A 15095-nucleotide genomic window follows, 5' to 3' on the forward strand; every position below is an offset into this window, starting at 1 on the left:
TGGTTCAGACTAATCAAAATCTATCATTGAGTCAAAAGAGGATATTTACTTCCTAAAATATGGGACCACATAGAAGGTGAGCATCTGAAAGAATCTGTCAGCAATAAAGAATGCAGATGGAGAGGGAATGATTTGAGTAGCTGTTGTCTATTGAAGTGTCCCTAAAAGCTACATTTTCCGAATTATGGAAAATTCAAATATTTGCCAGTTATTGTCCTACATGTGTTAGTTAGCACTTAGCCTGCAAAAAGGAAATTGTTTCTGGAATTGCAGTAGTCAAGATAAAATAAGTAATGTGCTTGCATTAAGATTAATGTTTTATCTTTTTTCTGCTTTCATACCTTCCATATATGTTAAAAGTTAAGTTCTATTAAATTCCAAGAGATCTGAGTTGACCTACTTATATATTGAATTCCATTTCAATGATTGTCCCATGTTTTGAAATGGAAAATATGTACATATTACAAAGAACAGGAAATATGTCTGTATTACAGAGGTTTTTGTTTTGTCTAGATTTTGATTGTGGAAATTGTAATGATTTGATTGCAATTAAGAAAAAATTTGAATTTTGGTAAATATTTTAAAAGTAGAAACATCATTTTAGCTTGATGAAATAATCAAGAATTTGGTATAGAGGTTTTCCTATAAAAAAGTATATTTACCTCCAGTGAGGTTGTTTGATAAATAATACAGCTGTGTTCCAGCTTCACACTAAGGAGAAATTCTCATTATCAGTCTTCATTTTTTAAAAAAGTTTGATGTTTATTTGAGAGACCATAGTTTGCACAATAGGCATGTTACTTTATGTTGTGTAAATGATTGAATGAGTATGTTCTGAGTGAAGTTAAGAGAATTTATTTACAAACTGAGATGGGCAAATGGATTTTGTTAAAGGACAGAAATCCTTTAAAATATTCCAGTCCAATAAAGTTAACACATCTTTAAAGAGGCTTTTAAATGCATTGCGTGAGTGAAGAGAACTTTTCTGGAGGACTGGTGGTATTTAATTTCTGAGTCCCACCAAAAATAAGTTTAAGAGACTGGGTGTAGTGATTATAGTACCATTTTGGGGAAATATTTAGTTTTGCAATTATATTCTTTATATGCTTATATATTGCTATATATATTCTATATCTATTTACATGTATGTTTATATACATAAAACCATAGGTAGTGTGCTTCATGGTATGAGATTGCCAAGGGTAGTTTTGACTATTTAAAATTTTGCCTTGGTGGGTGAATCTAAAACCTAGTCTGTGGATAAGATGGGAGACTACTGAGTAGATTTTGATGTTTTTCTTTTATTTTAACCTCCTAAGAGAGACTTTGTTTGTATGTATAAGTGTATATGTAAAGAGAGACTTTGTTTGTATGTATAAGTGTATATGTAAAACTACACCAATTTTGCATATACAAATTTTTAATGTAAAAATTTGTGTTTTTGTTTAGGCAACTCGGTGTAACTGCCATCAGAAATCTAAAGAGGAAAAATGTACATATGCTGATAAATATACCCAAACACCCTGGAGAAGAATTCCTGTAAGTAACACATGCTCTTAGCCTCTTTTCTTGTCATTTTCTATTTTGTTGTTTTGTTCTACTGTTTTTACTCTAATTTTGCACCTGCCATGACTGTCAATTTTTTTTTTTAAGTTAGATGGATTTTTCTTGTCTCCCAGTTGTTTCTGTGCTTTCTAAAGTTTCTGTTCTGTGTCTTATATGAATGAATGTGCTTTAATAGCTTTTCCATTCTGCATACTGTAGGTCATTTTATTTGAATGTCTAGTCTCCCTTGCATTGCATGTATTTATGAGAGTGGTGTTTCCTCATGCCTACAAGAAAAAGAAGTCCAAAATACAGTCTTCCCTCTTCAATGGCATATGACTCTGAAAATATATTATGTAGCATATTCTTTTTATTTGTTGATATTTTTCAAATACATTCTCTTATTATAATTACCCAAATGTTGAGGCTGTTAGGAAGCATAAATGCATTAAGATACAGACAGTAAAGGTTATGTTTTAGGCATAGAATAAGGAATATTTTCTTCTTAATGGTAGAAAATAACCATGATTCTGTGCTTCTTCATTGTTTTTCAAAAATATTACTTTTCAAAACATATTAAGTGCTAAAGTACACTTTCTGAAGTCAGTTCAGGGTATGCCTGAGCCAGAGAGCTGTCATGGCTGTCAGTCATTGTTATCCTGTGGTATGGTGCCAAGTAATAAATACTTCTTGGTAAGAGAATACCTGATAAGCCAGCCTTGACCCTGCTTTTGCCTTATTTTGATCTGTGGAATCCTACTAACACAAATAAACAGGGAATTATAATGGTTAATTAGTCAATAGTCTGATTTTTTTAAACTTAGTTATAGGCCTTTAAAGTTTATAAAATACTTATTTCTTTTCATTGAATAAGTAGTTATTTTTTGTGTGCTCTGTATAAGTGCTAATAATTTCAGCAAAGGTTTGCTGAGCCCTTCCTATCTCAGTTATTAGCCTCTTGAAGTGTGGAATTGGGGAAGAAGACACACAGACAAGTAAAGATTTTTCCATTAAAGTGCTTATTAAAGGAACTGGCAAGGTGATATAATTAAAGTGTAGAAAATGCTGTAAGGTTCAGAGGATTGGGAAAGTCTAGATAAAAGAATTGAACTTAGTGAAAAGAGTAAATGTGGTGGTTGAACCATAGAAAGCAAAAGATGTCAGTAGATAGAGATGAGTTCTAGAATTGAGAATGAGAGACTCTTTTACGTTAGCACTCTTCCACAGAATTTCCTTGCTGTCTAGTGAAGTTGCCACTAGCTGAATGTGACTATTTAATACTTGAAAATGTGGCTAATGTGACTGCAGAAGAGAATTTTAAGAAATATTTAATTGTAATTAATTTAAATATAAATAGCCACATATGGCTAGTAGATATTGGACAGAACATCTTAGAATTAATGATGAAGTAGACGTAGATGTATATGGGAAAACTGTGCTGTGTGTCATTGCTCAGTTGTGTCCGACTCGTTGCAACGCCATGGACTGTAGCCTTCTAGGCTCCTCTGTTTGTGGGGATTCTCCAGCAAGAATACTGGAGTGGGTTGCCTCGAGCAATAAGTAACAGGGAAGTCAGTGAAGGCAATTTTTGTAAGAAAAAGGACAATTTTAAAAAATGGAGTTCATATTTAGGTAGTGGGAAAAAAGAGAGAAAGAGGTAAGAATGAGTTGTAGGAGAAGATGGTCCTTCAGAAGAAGAGTGGAAAAGTCAGTTTCTGACCAAATGTTCTCATGTGAGGGATGGAATACTCAGATAAAATGGTGAAATGGATAATGTGGTGAGAAGAATAAAAACATGAAAGGTACCTAATCATTCACACAAAAATACTCGGAAGACTAGGAATATGCAGGAAAATGGTGATTATGTGAGAAAAGATTCACTTTAGACGTAAAACCTTAATGAAACTTACTTTTAAATATCACTGTCCATGTGCAAGCATGTTCTTATAAATAGCATTATCTTGGACTGAATTATAAGTTTTTTTAAATGTATTTTCAATGTCATTTTTAAAATGCTTCTCTATTTATTTATGACTGCACTGGGTCTTTGTTGCTGCAAGCAAGCTTTCTTTAGAGGTGGTGAGTGAGGGCTGCATTCTAGTTGCAGTATGTGGCCTTCTCATTGTGGTAGCTTCTGTTGTTGCGGAGCATGGGTTCTGGAGCTTGGGCTCAGTAGTTGTGGCCCATGGGCTTAGTTGCCCTGAGGCATGTGAAATCTTCCCAGACTAGGATTGAACCCATGTCACCTGCATTGACAGGCAGATTCTTAACCACTGGACCAACAGGAAGTCCTACAGTATCATTTTAAAAGCATGTAGCATCAGTATTTGAAGATTCTAAGTTACTTTGTACATTCAGTAAATTCTAAATTTTCATGATATATACTTTTATAAATATTTGTTCAAACATCTTAACTATAGAAGCCACAATACCAGAGTACATTTCTAGACTTACACATCAGAACTTAGTATTTTGCCTTTTAATCTCAAAGAAGGAATTGCAAGATGGATCCAAAGGATTCATATAATGACCCAACCTGGATTACTCTGAAAATTGAGTGTAGTGTTTTATCAGTATCAGTGGTACAGCTGCCTATCAGTTAAAACTTAGATCATGCACAGTTTGACCTGATACTAGTTTTTTCTTATATTTTAAGAATTCTTTCTAAAACAAAAGCTAGGCTTAAACAGTACGTGAACCAAGAACTTCCCGATGTACAAGCTGGATTTATAAAAGGCAGAGGAATCAGAGATCAAATTGCCAACATCCGTTGGGTCATAGAAAAAGCAAGAGAATTACAGAAAGATATCTACTGTTTCGTTGATTATGCTTAAGCCTTTGACTGTGTGGATCACAACAAACTGCGGAAAATTCTTCATGACATGGGAATACTGGACCACCTTACCTGCCTCCTGAGAAACCTGTATGCAGGTCAAGAAGCAATTGTTAGAACCAGACACGTAACAACAGACTGGTTCAGAATTGGAAAAGGAGTACCTCAACGCTGTGTATTGTCACCCTGCTTATTCAACTTAATATGCAGAGTATATCATGTGAAAAGCCAGGTTGGATGAAACACAAGCTGGAATCAAGACTTCCGGGAGAAATATCAATAACTTCAGATATGCAGATGACACCACCCTTATGGCAGAAAACAAAGAGGAACAAAAGTGCCTCTTGATGAAGGTGAAAGAGCAGAGTGAAAAGCTGGCTTAAGGCTTAACATTCAGAAAACTGAGATCATGGAGTTTGGTCCCATCACTTCATGGCAAATAGATGGGGAAACAATGGAAACAGTGACAAACTTAATTTTGGGGGGCTCCAAAATCACTGCAGATGGTGACTGCAGCCGTGAAATTAAAAGACGCTTGCTCCTTGAAAGAAAAGCTATAACCAACCTAAACAGCGAATTAAAAAGTAGAGACATTACTTTGCCATTAAAGTTCTGTCTAGTCAAAGCTGTGGTTTTTCCAGTAGTCATGTATGGATGTGAGAGTTGGACCATAATGAAGGCTGAGTGCCGAAGAATTGATGCTTTTGAACTGTGGTGTTGAAGAAGACTCTTGAGAGTCCCTTGGACTGCAAGGCGATCAAACCAGTCCATCCTACAGGAAGTCAACCCTGAATATTCATTGGAAGGACTGATGCTGATGCTAAAACTCCAGAATTTTGGCTACCTGAGGTGAAGAACTGACTAATTGAAAAAGACCCTGATGCTGGGAAAGATTGAAGACAGGAGGAGAAGGAGATGACAGAGGACGAGAAGGTTGGATGCCATCACTTACTCAATGGACATGGTTTTGAGCAGGCTCCACAAGATGGTGAAAGATAGAGAAGCCAGGCATGCTGCATGCAGCCCAAGGAGTCCCAAAGATTTGGACACGACTGAGTGACTGAACAATTACATATAGCAAAGGAATGAAAAAAGATGCTTTTAATATAAATTTTAAATGCTCTGTTGGACTTAGTTTCTAATACTGAATTAATCCACTTTATAGCATATTTAATAGATACGAATAAAATTTATATAAATTTAATATTGGAATATGGTCAACATCATCTACAGTCCTTTGTGCTTATGCCTCAGATTTATTGGATCATTCATATATTTCAAAATGTCGTTTTCAACTAAGTTCCTACTTTAGCTGTTTATAAAATAGAAAATAGTCAGGGAAGTTTATAACAGACGTACCACAAAAAACCCCTATCGATTGTTCATAATTCCAAAAGGAGACCGAATTTACCTAGCCCTTACAGTCATGATGTATATGCTAGTAAAGAACTCTGATCCTTTTTTTTTCTTGCCCAGGATATAAGGTGAAATGTTAAATGTGAGGATTAATGTAGCCGAAAGATTTGTCTCGAGTACTTAGTTTTCCTAAGGACTTAGTTTTCCTAAGTCCTTTTACTTTTATCAGAAAAATGCCTTTCTGATTTGGAAGTGGGCAGCATTATGTTTATTTTTATGTAAGGTTAATGTCCTGATTTTAAATGTAGATATGCCATTTTCTCCCAGTTGGAGAGATGTTTCATTAGTGTTAATATATATTTCCAAAAGGAATTAACGGATTTGTTTATTTGCCAGATTCTTTATTTATATTCACTATTGCTTATATTTAAAATATGCCACTGGAAAAAGTATTTTAAGTGAAAAAAATATATTGCATTATGTGTATATATACATACATACTTTGGTGTATAAACATGTGATATTTATGATGTGGTCGTGCAATAATGTTTAGTCAGTACTAGACATTGAACATTAAATATGACCTATGTTTCAGTGAGCTAAATGTTGATAGGAACCATCTTTGTACCAAGACAGTATTCTGGCATGCATTTGTGCATGACAACACACCAAGAATTCTATTATATATGCCTTTTACACTGGATTTTATAGGCAATAGCACCTGAAACTAATAATTGAAAAATGGAATTATTTTTCAAGGCTAGGGACAAATGAAATTTAGATATTATTGCAGTTGAGTGACTTATCTGATCATAAATTTAAGGATATTTAAATTCATGTTCTCTAATACCAAATTCCAGAACTAAAATAGTAACTTTGTTTAGAAATATCTACTGAAAGAAGAAAAGTTTGTGTGCACAGCAGTTAGAAAACAAAGAACAGCACCAATGTTTTCCATTGCTGGGAAATATTTCATACAATGAAGGAAGGACATAGATTTTATTCTTAGAATTTAATGTTGGAAACTTCCTGTGTGGTCCAGTGGTTAAAAATTCACCTTGCTCCAGTTTCATCCACCTCATTAGAATTGATTTTTTTCAGTTCTAATGAGGTGGATGAAACTGGAGCCTATTATACAGAGTGAAGTAAGCCAGAAAGAAAAACACCAATACAGTATACTAACACATATATATGGAATTTAGAAAGGTGGTAACGATAACCCTGTATGCGAGACAGCAAAAGAGACACAGATGTATAGCACAGTCTTTTGGACTCTGAGGGAGAGGGCGAGGGTGGGATGATTTGGGAGAATGGCATTGAAACATGTATATTATCATATGTGAAGCGAATCGCCAGTCCAGGTTCGATGCATGATTCAGGATGCTTGGGGCTGGTGCACTGGGATGACCCAGAGGGATGGTATGGGGAGGGAGGTGGGAGGAGGGTTCAAGATGGGGAACACATGTACACCCGTGGTGGATTCATGTCAATGTATGGCAAAGCCAATACAGTATTGTAAAGTAATTAGCCTCCAATTAAAATTAAAAAATTAAATTAAAAATTCCACCATGCAATGCAGAAGACGGGGGTTAATCCCTGGTAGGGGAACTAAGATCCCACATGCTGAGGAGCAACTAAGCCTGTGTGCTCTAGAGGCCAGCCAAGTGATACAGTTAAAAAGTCTGTGCTTCAATGAAAGATCCCACGTGCCACAGCTAAGACCACAACTATACAGCCAAATAAATAAAGGTTTTTTTTCTTTTTTTTTTAAAGAATTTGAGGTAGTGAGAAATGCAGAGAAGGAAATGGCAACCCACTCCAGTGTTCTTGCCTGGAGAATCCCAGGGACAGGGGAGCCTGGTTGGCTGCCGTCTATGGGGTCACACAGAGTCGGACACGACTGAAGTGACGCATCAGCAGCAGCAGCAGCAGTGAGAAATGCACGATCCTGCTAACTTTCTAAGAAGCAGCATGATTACATCTGTCTTTTAGAAGAAATTAATCAGCTTCCGTAAGAGATAATAAGAGAGATGATAAAAGCTGCTCCTTTTTTAATTTGTGTTAGCAGAGTGCTAATTTATTAGGGCTTCATTTGTTGGAACATTCTAGCTTTTCTTTTTTTAGGTAATTAGAAAAACATTTTTCCAGATGTTTTAGAAAATTATTTTTTTAAAAAATGTTGTATGTAACTAAAATTTTTTTCCTAGAGAATGTCTCTTTAGTATTATGCTTGGAAGCTTCTTTCGAAAAATAACGTTGACATTTCTGATATAGCAGAAAATAATACCTAGCCCTAAAATTTCTGAACAAATGTAGCTACCCTGATGATTCAGAGCAGTAAACTGCCAGTGACCTTCAGCCAGAGCCCACCTGTTATATACCTGTGAAACAGGGTGGGTGGATTACTTCTTGTGGCCAGGAAGAACACATGTCATGAAGAATGATCTCAAGCATGTGCCAGAAAGAATCTTTTACAATATTTCAGCTTTTCTTGGATAGTTTGAGGGAAGAACTACAGAAGCAGGCATTTGGTCAGATTAAATACCAACAGAAGGTAGAAAAGTCTAGAGTATTTCCTGTAGGACACAGTATAACCTTGCTTTTATCTGTGCTTAGGCACGATTATGAAGTGACCTAATTTTGTTTCATGTTACCGTGGTCCTGGAATAACTGTGGTACTCTGTGAGATTGTTTATGAGATCACTGAGCACCATAGGCTGCTTGTTATCTTTTCAGAAGGAATACCTGGGCATGCATAAAATAAAAATGTACCCAGCAGGTGAAATTTCTTCTATTGTTAAAACTCTGTAACTTGTGGATTGTTACCTCTATGTTTTTAAAAATCAGTTACTGTACTTTGCCATGTATTAGTGTAGTTGTTGGTGATGGTAGTAGTAATGATTACATTGAGAATATTATGAGGAAGACAGAAGTTTGGAGAATTGCACTTGGATGGCATTATGGACTTAGATGTTAGACTGAGAACTTTCAACTTAATTCTGTAACCGGAAGTTTCTAGCAGGGACAAAGCTTATTATATTTTGCTATGGGAAGAGTAATATGAGAGGAGAAACTGAATATCTTGAGGCAGGGGCTGTGTCTCATTCCTTCCTGTGTGCTTAGTGTCTTAGCGCAGGGCCCAGCAGGACTGAATCAGTCCCAGTGAGAACATAATGAAGGTAAGGAAAACTTATTAGAAGATTATTATAACAGCCCAGGCATGAGGAGATGAGGGCTAACTTAGGATTTTTGATCACTCGTGGAATGGAGAGAAGATCACTGAGGCAGAATCTGTTGCCTTGATAGGTGATTAGATGAAAATGGTGTGAATAATGAAAAGAAGGTGAGTGTAAGTTATCAAATGTGGATGACAGGGTAGATGGAATGTCAGTTAAGAAAATGGGAGAACTGAGAGAAAAAATTTTATTAAGGAAGGAAGACTGCTAAATGTTTTATATATATTTTAATCACTTGAACTTGGATTCTGGCAGGACAGAGGGGTAGAAGAATTTGAATATGTAGGATTGGAACTTGAAAGGTTCCAGAGAAATTAAGATACAGGTATAGATTAAAAATGGGGCAGGTTGGGGGCGGGGTGCGTGCATGAGTGTATGGAAGACAGTTTCATCCACAAGAAAGCTCAGTGCTTCAGTGCCAAGTGCCCAGACCCCTTTTGAAGCAAGTAAGAAGACCATTCCAGGAGACTTCCTAAGCTCTCCCAGAAGAGGGAGACACAAGCAAACTAATCTTCATGAATCAGAGAAAGTTATATCTCTTCAGTGTTAAAATTAAAAGTCCCCCATCCTCTAAGCTCATGGTGACTCTCATCTGTCCTCATCTCTGCTTCAAGAAAAAGCAGCTGCTGAGGAAAGCGTGGCAGGTGTTCTGAAGGATTTGGCTCACAGTTCCTTATCTTGTTCCATAGGGTTAGAGTTCATGGAAGAATGTTTTTACTTGGTCTCTGTAGGCTTTATCTTGAGAGAAATGGAATTTTCTCTCAAACCCTGAGTCCAGATACTCTTTGTTTTTTATGTTTTCATATTCCTTTGTTCTTCTTTGTGTGTGTATGTTTGTGTGTTGTCCCACCAGTTTAAAGTGTAACTTGAATGTTGCATATGGTTAAGCTATATGTCAGATATCCTATGTTTTCCTACAAGTACTTTATTTTTTCCCTTGGATGTAATATATTCATATGCATTCCTACTGCTTTTTGTTTTTATACACATCTACTGTGATTCTCTAGCAGAAAGCGTCTCATGTCAATCATTTCATCTTAAAAGTCATCAGAAGATTTAAGGTAGACTCAGATGAGCAAAAGGCTCTTTCCTGGGCAGAGCTTAACTAAGAAGGCACCAACTAAGAAAGAATTATGTGCTTTCCTGCCCTCTAGTTAGTGCTCCGATATAAATATAATGTAAACTACATATATAAATGCTTTAGTATCCAAATTAAAGGAGAAACATGCAAAATTAATTTTAATAAAATATTCTGTTTAACCTGGTATTACCATTTGAACATGTAATCAAAATAAAGATATTGAGATAGATTGCATTCCAGTTTTTGTTTTTGTACTAAGTCTGTGACATCTTGTGTGTATTTTACATTTATAACACGTTTCAATTCAGAAACGTGTCTGCTTGGTCCCACGTAGTTGCTCGCAACCATATCGGACAGGGCCAGCTCTGTATGGAGGTCACTGGGTTTGGCTTTAAACCTGAACTAAGTAATAGGAATTGACCAAAAAAGCAAAATAGAAAATTCCTTCAACTCTTAAACCATAGATCTATTTATTCATTCATTCAGTGAACTTTGACTAGTTTTTTCTATATTTCAATCCCAGCACTAAGGTCTTTGGATACTAAATAAAAGGCGTTGCCTAATTTTTAGCTTGTGATACGCATGGACAGACAGCAAGATGTAAATCTGATGATAGGCTTTGTTTCTGGATCAGAGGATGGTGGACATGTCTTCCAGATATGGTAACTAGACCTTCTGACCCTCAAACCTGCCTTCATCCTGCCATGACTTCTGCAGTTTTCAGTTCAGGAGTACAGTGTATTCCAGCACTCACTGCTAGAACAGACCTATTCATCTGGGAACTTTTTCTTTCATTGGGTAACCAAATGATTAATTTCGTTTTGCTCAAAATTAAGTTTCCCACCCTTTGCTTATTAAATCATACATCCTCTAAGTTTCTAAGTTAAACTCTTCTCTACAAGTTCTAGAAACACTTCCAGTAGACATGGAATCATGGGGAGTCAGCACACGCTGTTTCTTAGTGCTGTGGCTTGGAGTTGCTCACATATCTGCTGTCTCTGAACTTGCCTGGTCTCATTTAGTTAGTCATATTTTATAGCTATTTCAGTTGTTTTTAACTATTGAAAGGAATATATACTTTTCTTATTATCGTGGAAATTAGTTTATAGAGTTGAGAAGGTCCTTAAACATATTCCCTGCTCTCCCCAAGAAAGTATCAATATAATTAGCATTTCAAATAATTTTCTGCTATGTTACTCTACAGTGCATTGTTTTTACTTCTCTGTTTATGTTTTTACTTTTTATTTTAAATTCTTATAAATTCATAGGAAGTTGCAAAAGTATATCTCTTATTTCTTCACCCAGTATTTCACAGTAGTTACATTTTATATAACTATAGTAGAGTATCAAAACCAGGAAATTGACATTTAGAGTATGTACTATTGCGTTTTATCACTTGTGTAGCTTCCTGCAATGACTACCATATTTAAGGCATGGAATTATTGTGCCACTACAGAGTTCTCCCTTGTGTGCTGCCTTTTAATAGTCATAGCCACTTCTTCCCTGCCTTTCCTAACCCCTGAAAACCGCAGGGTTTTCCATATCTCTAATCTTGTCATTTCAAGAAGTTTATATAAATGGTGTTATATAGTGTGTGAGCTTTTGAGACTGGCTTATTTCATCTAGCATAATACCCTGGAGACCCATCCAAGTAAGTTGTGTCTATCAGTAATTTGTTCTTTTTATTGCTAGGTAGTATATCATAGTAGGGATGTTCCAGTTTGTTTAACCATTCATCTGTTGATAGACATTTTGGTAGTTCCCAGTTTTTCCCTGTTACAGATAACGTGAATATTTGTGTTGATGTAAAAATTTTCATTGCTCTAGAATAAATGCCCAGCAGTGTGATTTCTGGGTAATGTTGTATCTATACATTTAGTTTCAAAGAAAGCGGCTAACTGTTTATGAGAGCATCTGTGCTGTTTTAGAGTCTCATCAGTATTGTATGCGTGATCTGGTTTCTCTGTATCCTCATTAGCATTTAGTGTTGGTATTATTTTAATTTTAACCATTCTAGTAGGTATGTAGTTGATGTCTCATTGTATTTTAATTTATATTTTCCTAATGGCTAGTAGTGTTTGTCTTTTCGTGTGGTTATTAGCCATCACTATTGAAATGTATCGTCAGATCTTTTATATAGTTTTTTTTAATGGATTTCTAATTGGATTGGATTTTTCTACTATTAAATATATATACTTTTTATATTCTTGGTATTAGTCCTTTTTCAGGTATGTGGGCTTGCAAGTTTTACCCTCAATAGCTTGTTTTTTCATCCTATTGACAGTCTTTCATGGAGCACAAAATTTTAATTTTGATGAAGTCCTATTTATTGATGTGCTTTTCTTTAACAGATTGTGCTCTCTGTGTTACGTATAAACTCTTCTTGAAGCCCAAGACACTGAAATTTTTTTCTTATAAAATATTAAAATAAAAGTTTAATATTTTATATTTAAATCTATGATCTATTTGAGCTAATTTTTTGGTAGAATATGAGGTTTAGATCAAGGTGCATTATTTTTCTGTGAATATCTAGTTGCTTTGCACCACATGTTTAAAGACTCTCCTTGTTGAACTGCTTTTGTGCCATTGTCCGAAATCAGTTGATGGTACTTGTGTGGATCTGCTTCTGGGTTCTCTGTTCCACTGATCTGTGTGCTTACTCCTTTACCAATACCATATTGTCTTGATTGCTGTAACTGTATTTGCTGTTGTTCAGTCGCTCAGTTGTGTCCGACTCATTGCAACCCCAAGGACTGCAGCACATCAAGCTTCCCTGCCCTTCACCATATCCCAGAGCTTGCTCAAACTCACGTCCATTGAATCAGTGTTGCCATCCAACCATCTCGTCCTCTGTCATCCCTTCTCTTCCTGCCTTCAATCTTTCCCAGCATCAGGGTCTTTTCCAGTGAGTCAGTTCTTCATATCAGGTGGCCAAAGTATTGGAGTTTCAGCTTCAGCCTCAGTCCTTCCAATGAAGGACTGATGTCCATTAGGATGGACTGGTTGGATTGCCTTAATCTCTAAGGGACTCTCAAGAGTCTTCCACAGTTCAAAAGCATCAATTCAACACTCACACTTCTTTATGGCCCAACTCTCACACTATGGGCTTCCCTGGTGGCTCAGCTGGTAAAGAATCTGCCCACAATGTGGGAGACCTGGGTTTGATCCCTGGGTTGGGAAGATCCCTTGGAAAAGGGAAAGGCTACTCACTCCAGTATTCTGGCTTGGAGAATTCCATGGACTGTATAGTCCATGGGTTCTCAAAGAGTCAGACATGACTGAATGACTTTCACTCTCACACTATATAATAAGTCTTGAATACAGTGATTAATCCTACTTTATTATTATTCTTAAAAAATGTTGCCTTTTGATGTAATTTTAGAATAAGATTGTCTATATCTGAAAAAACAAATCTTGGCCAGGATTTTGAAGGAAATGTGTTAATACCTAAATATCATTTTGGGGAGAAGTAACATTTTTAATATGTTGAGTCTTCCAATCCATAACTAAGATATATCTCTCCATTAGTTTCAGACTTCTTTTGATTTCTTTCATCAGCGTTTTAGTTTTCAGAATACAAGTTCCTGTATACGTTCTTAGATTTATTATTTCATTTTTTGAGTGATCATGGATGATATTATTATATTTTAAATTCCAGTTTCCATGTGTTCACTGTTGGTATTTAGAAGCACAATTGATTTTTGTATATTTGTCTTGTATCCTGTGAACTTACTGAACTTGCTTATTATTTCTGGGAGGTTTTTCTTTAGATTGGGATTTTCTTTGTAGACCATCATGCCATCTGCAAATAGGAATGCTTTTCTTTCTTTTTGATCTGCTGCTGCTGCTGCTAAGTCACTTCAGTCGTGTCCGACTCTGTGTGACCCCATAGACGGAAGCCCACCAGGCTCCCCCGTCCCTGGGATTCTCTAGGCAAGAACACTGGAGTGGGTTGCCATTTCCTTCTCCAATGTGTGAAAGTGAAAAGTGAAAGTGAAGTCGCTCAGTCATGTCTGACACTTAGCGACCCCACGGACTGCAGCCTACCAGGCTCCTCCATCCATGGGATTTTCTAGGCAAGAGTACTGGAGTGGCTTGCCATTGCCTTCTTTTTGATCTACATATCTTTATTTCCTTTTCTTGCTTTGTGCCACTGGCTGGACCTTCCAATACTGTGTTGAGTAAGAATGATGAGAGTGGGCATTCTTGCCTTGTTCTTGATGTAAGCGGGAGAACACTCAGTCTTTCACTATTAAGTAAATTTTAGCTGTAGGAGTATCATAGAGGGAAGGCTGAGGAAATTTTCTTCTATTCCTGTTTTGCTGAGAGGTTTAATCATGAAATGTGTGCTGAATTTTGTTAAATGCTTTTGCTGTACTAGTATAATATGAGCATGTGATTTTTGCACTTTAGCCTGTTGATTGCACTGATTGATTTTTGAATAGTGGATCAGTCTGGTTAACCTAAATCCTACTTGGTCATGGTGTAAAATTCTTTTATATACACTATTTCTTAATTATATACACTAGTGTTTTGTTCGGAGAAGGCAATGGCAAGCCACTCCAGTACTCTTGCCTAGAAAATCCCATGGATGGAGGAACCTGGTAGGCTGCAGTCCGTGGGGACGCTAAGGGTCGGACATAACTGAGTGACTTCACTTTCACTTTTCACTTTCACACACTGGAGAAGGAAATGGCAACCCACTCCAGTGTTCTTGCCTGGAGAATCCCAGGGGTGGGGGAGCCTGGTGGGCTTCCGTCTATGCGGTCACACAGAGTCGGACACAACTGAAGTGACTTAGCAGTAGCAGTGTTTTGTTAGTCAAGGCTGTGGTTTTTCCAGTGGTCATGTATGGATGTGAGAGTTGGACTGTGAAGAAAGCTGATCACTGAAGAATTGATGCTTTTGAACTGTGGTGCTGGAGAAGACTCTTGAGAGTCCCTTGTACTGCAAGGAGATCCAACCAGTCCATCCTAAAGGAGATCAATCCTGGGTGTTCATTGGAAGGACTGATGCTAAAGCTGAAACTCCAATACTTTGGTCA

The 15095-nt window shown here is 36.6% G+C and overlaps 1 protein-coding gene across 4 annotated transcripts in view; it reads left to right on the top strand.

The window, feature by feature from the left end:
- The window catches only part of CCSER2 (coiled-coil serine rich protein 2), a 179554-nt gene that overhangs the window by 145278 nt on the left and 19181 nt on the right, over positions 1-15095 (top strand). For all 4 annotated transcript variants that reach the window (XM_088842069.1, XM_055425313.2, XM_055425314.2 and 1 more), the window contains one exon: positions 1450-1539. In XM_088842069.1, the coding sequence (XP_088698195.1) occupies positions 1450-1539 (90 nt within the window). The remainder of the gene's footprint in view (positions 1-1449; positions 1540-15095) is intronic.

This window comes from Moschus berezovskii, chromosome 12, assembly GCF_049115385.1.
Source record: "Moschus berezovskii isolate FMDL1 chromosome 12, NW_MosBer_1.0, whole genome shotgun sequence".
Classification (NCBI taxonomy): domain Eukaryota; kingdom Metazoa; phylum Chordata; class Mammalia; order Artiodactyla; family Moschidae; genus Moschus; species Moschus berezovskii.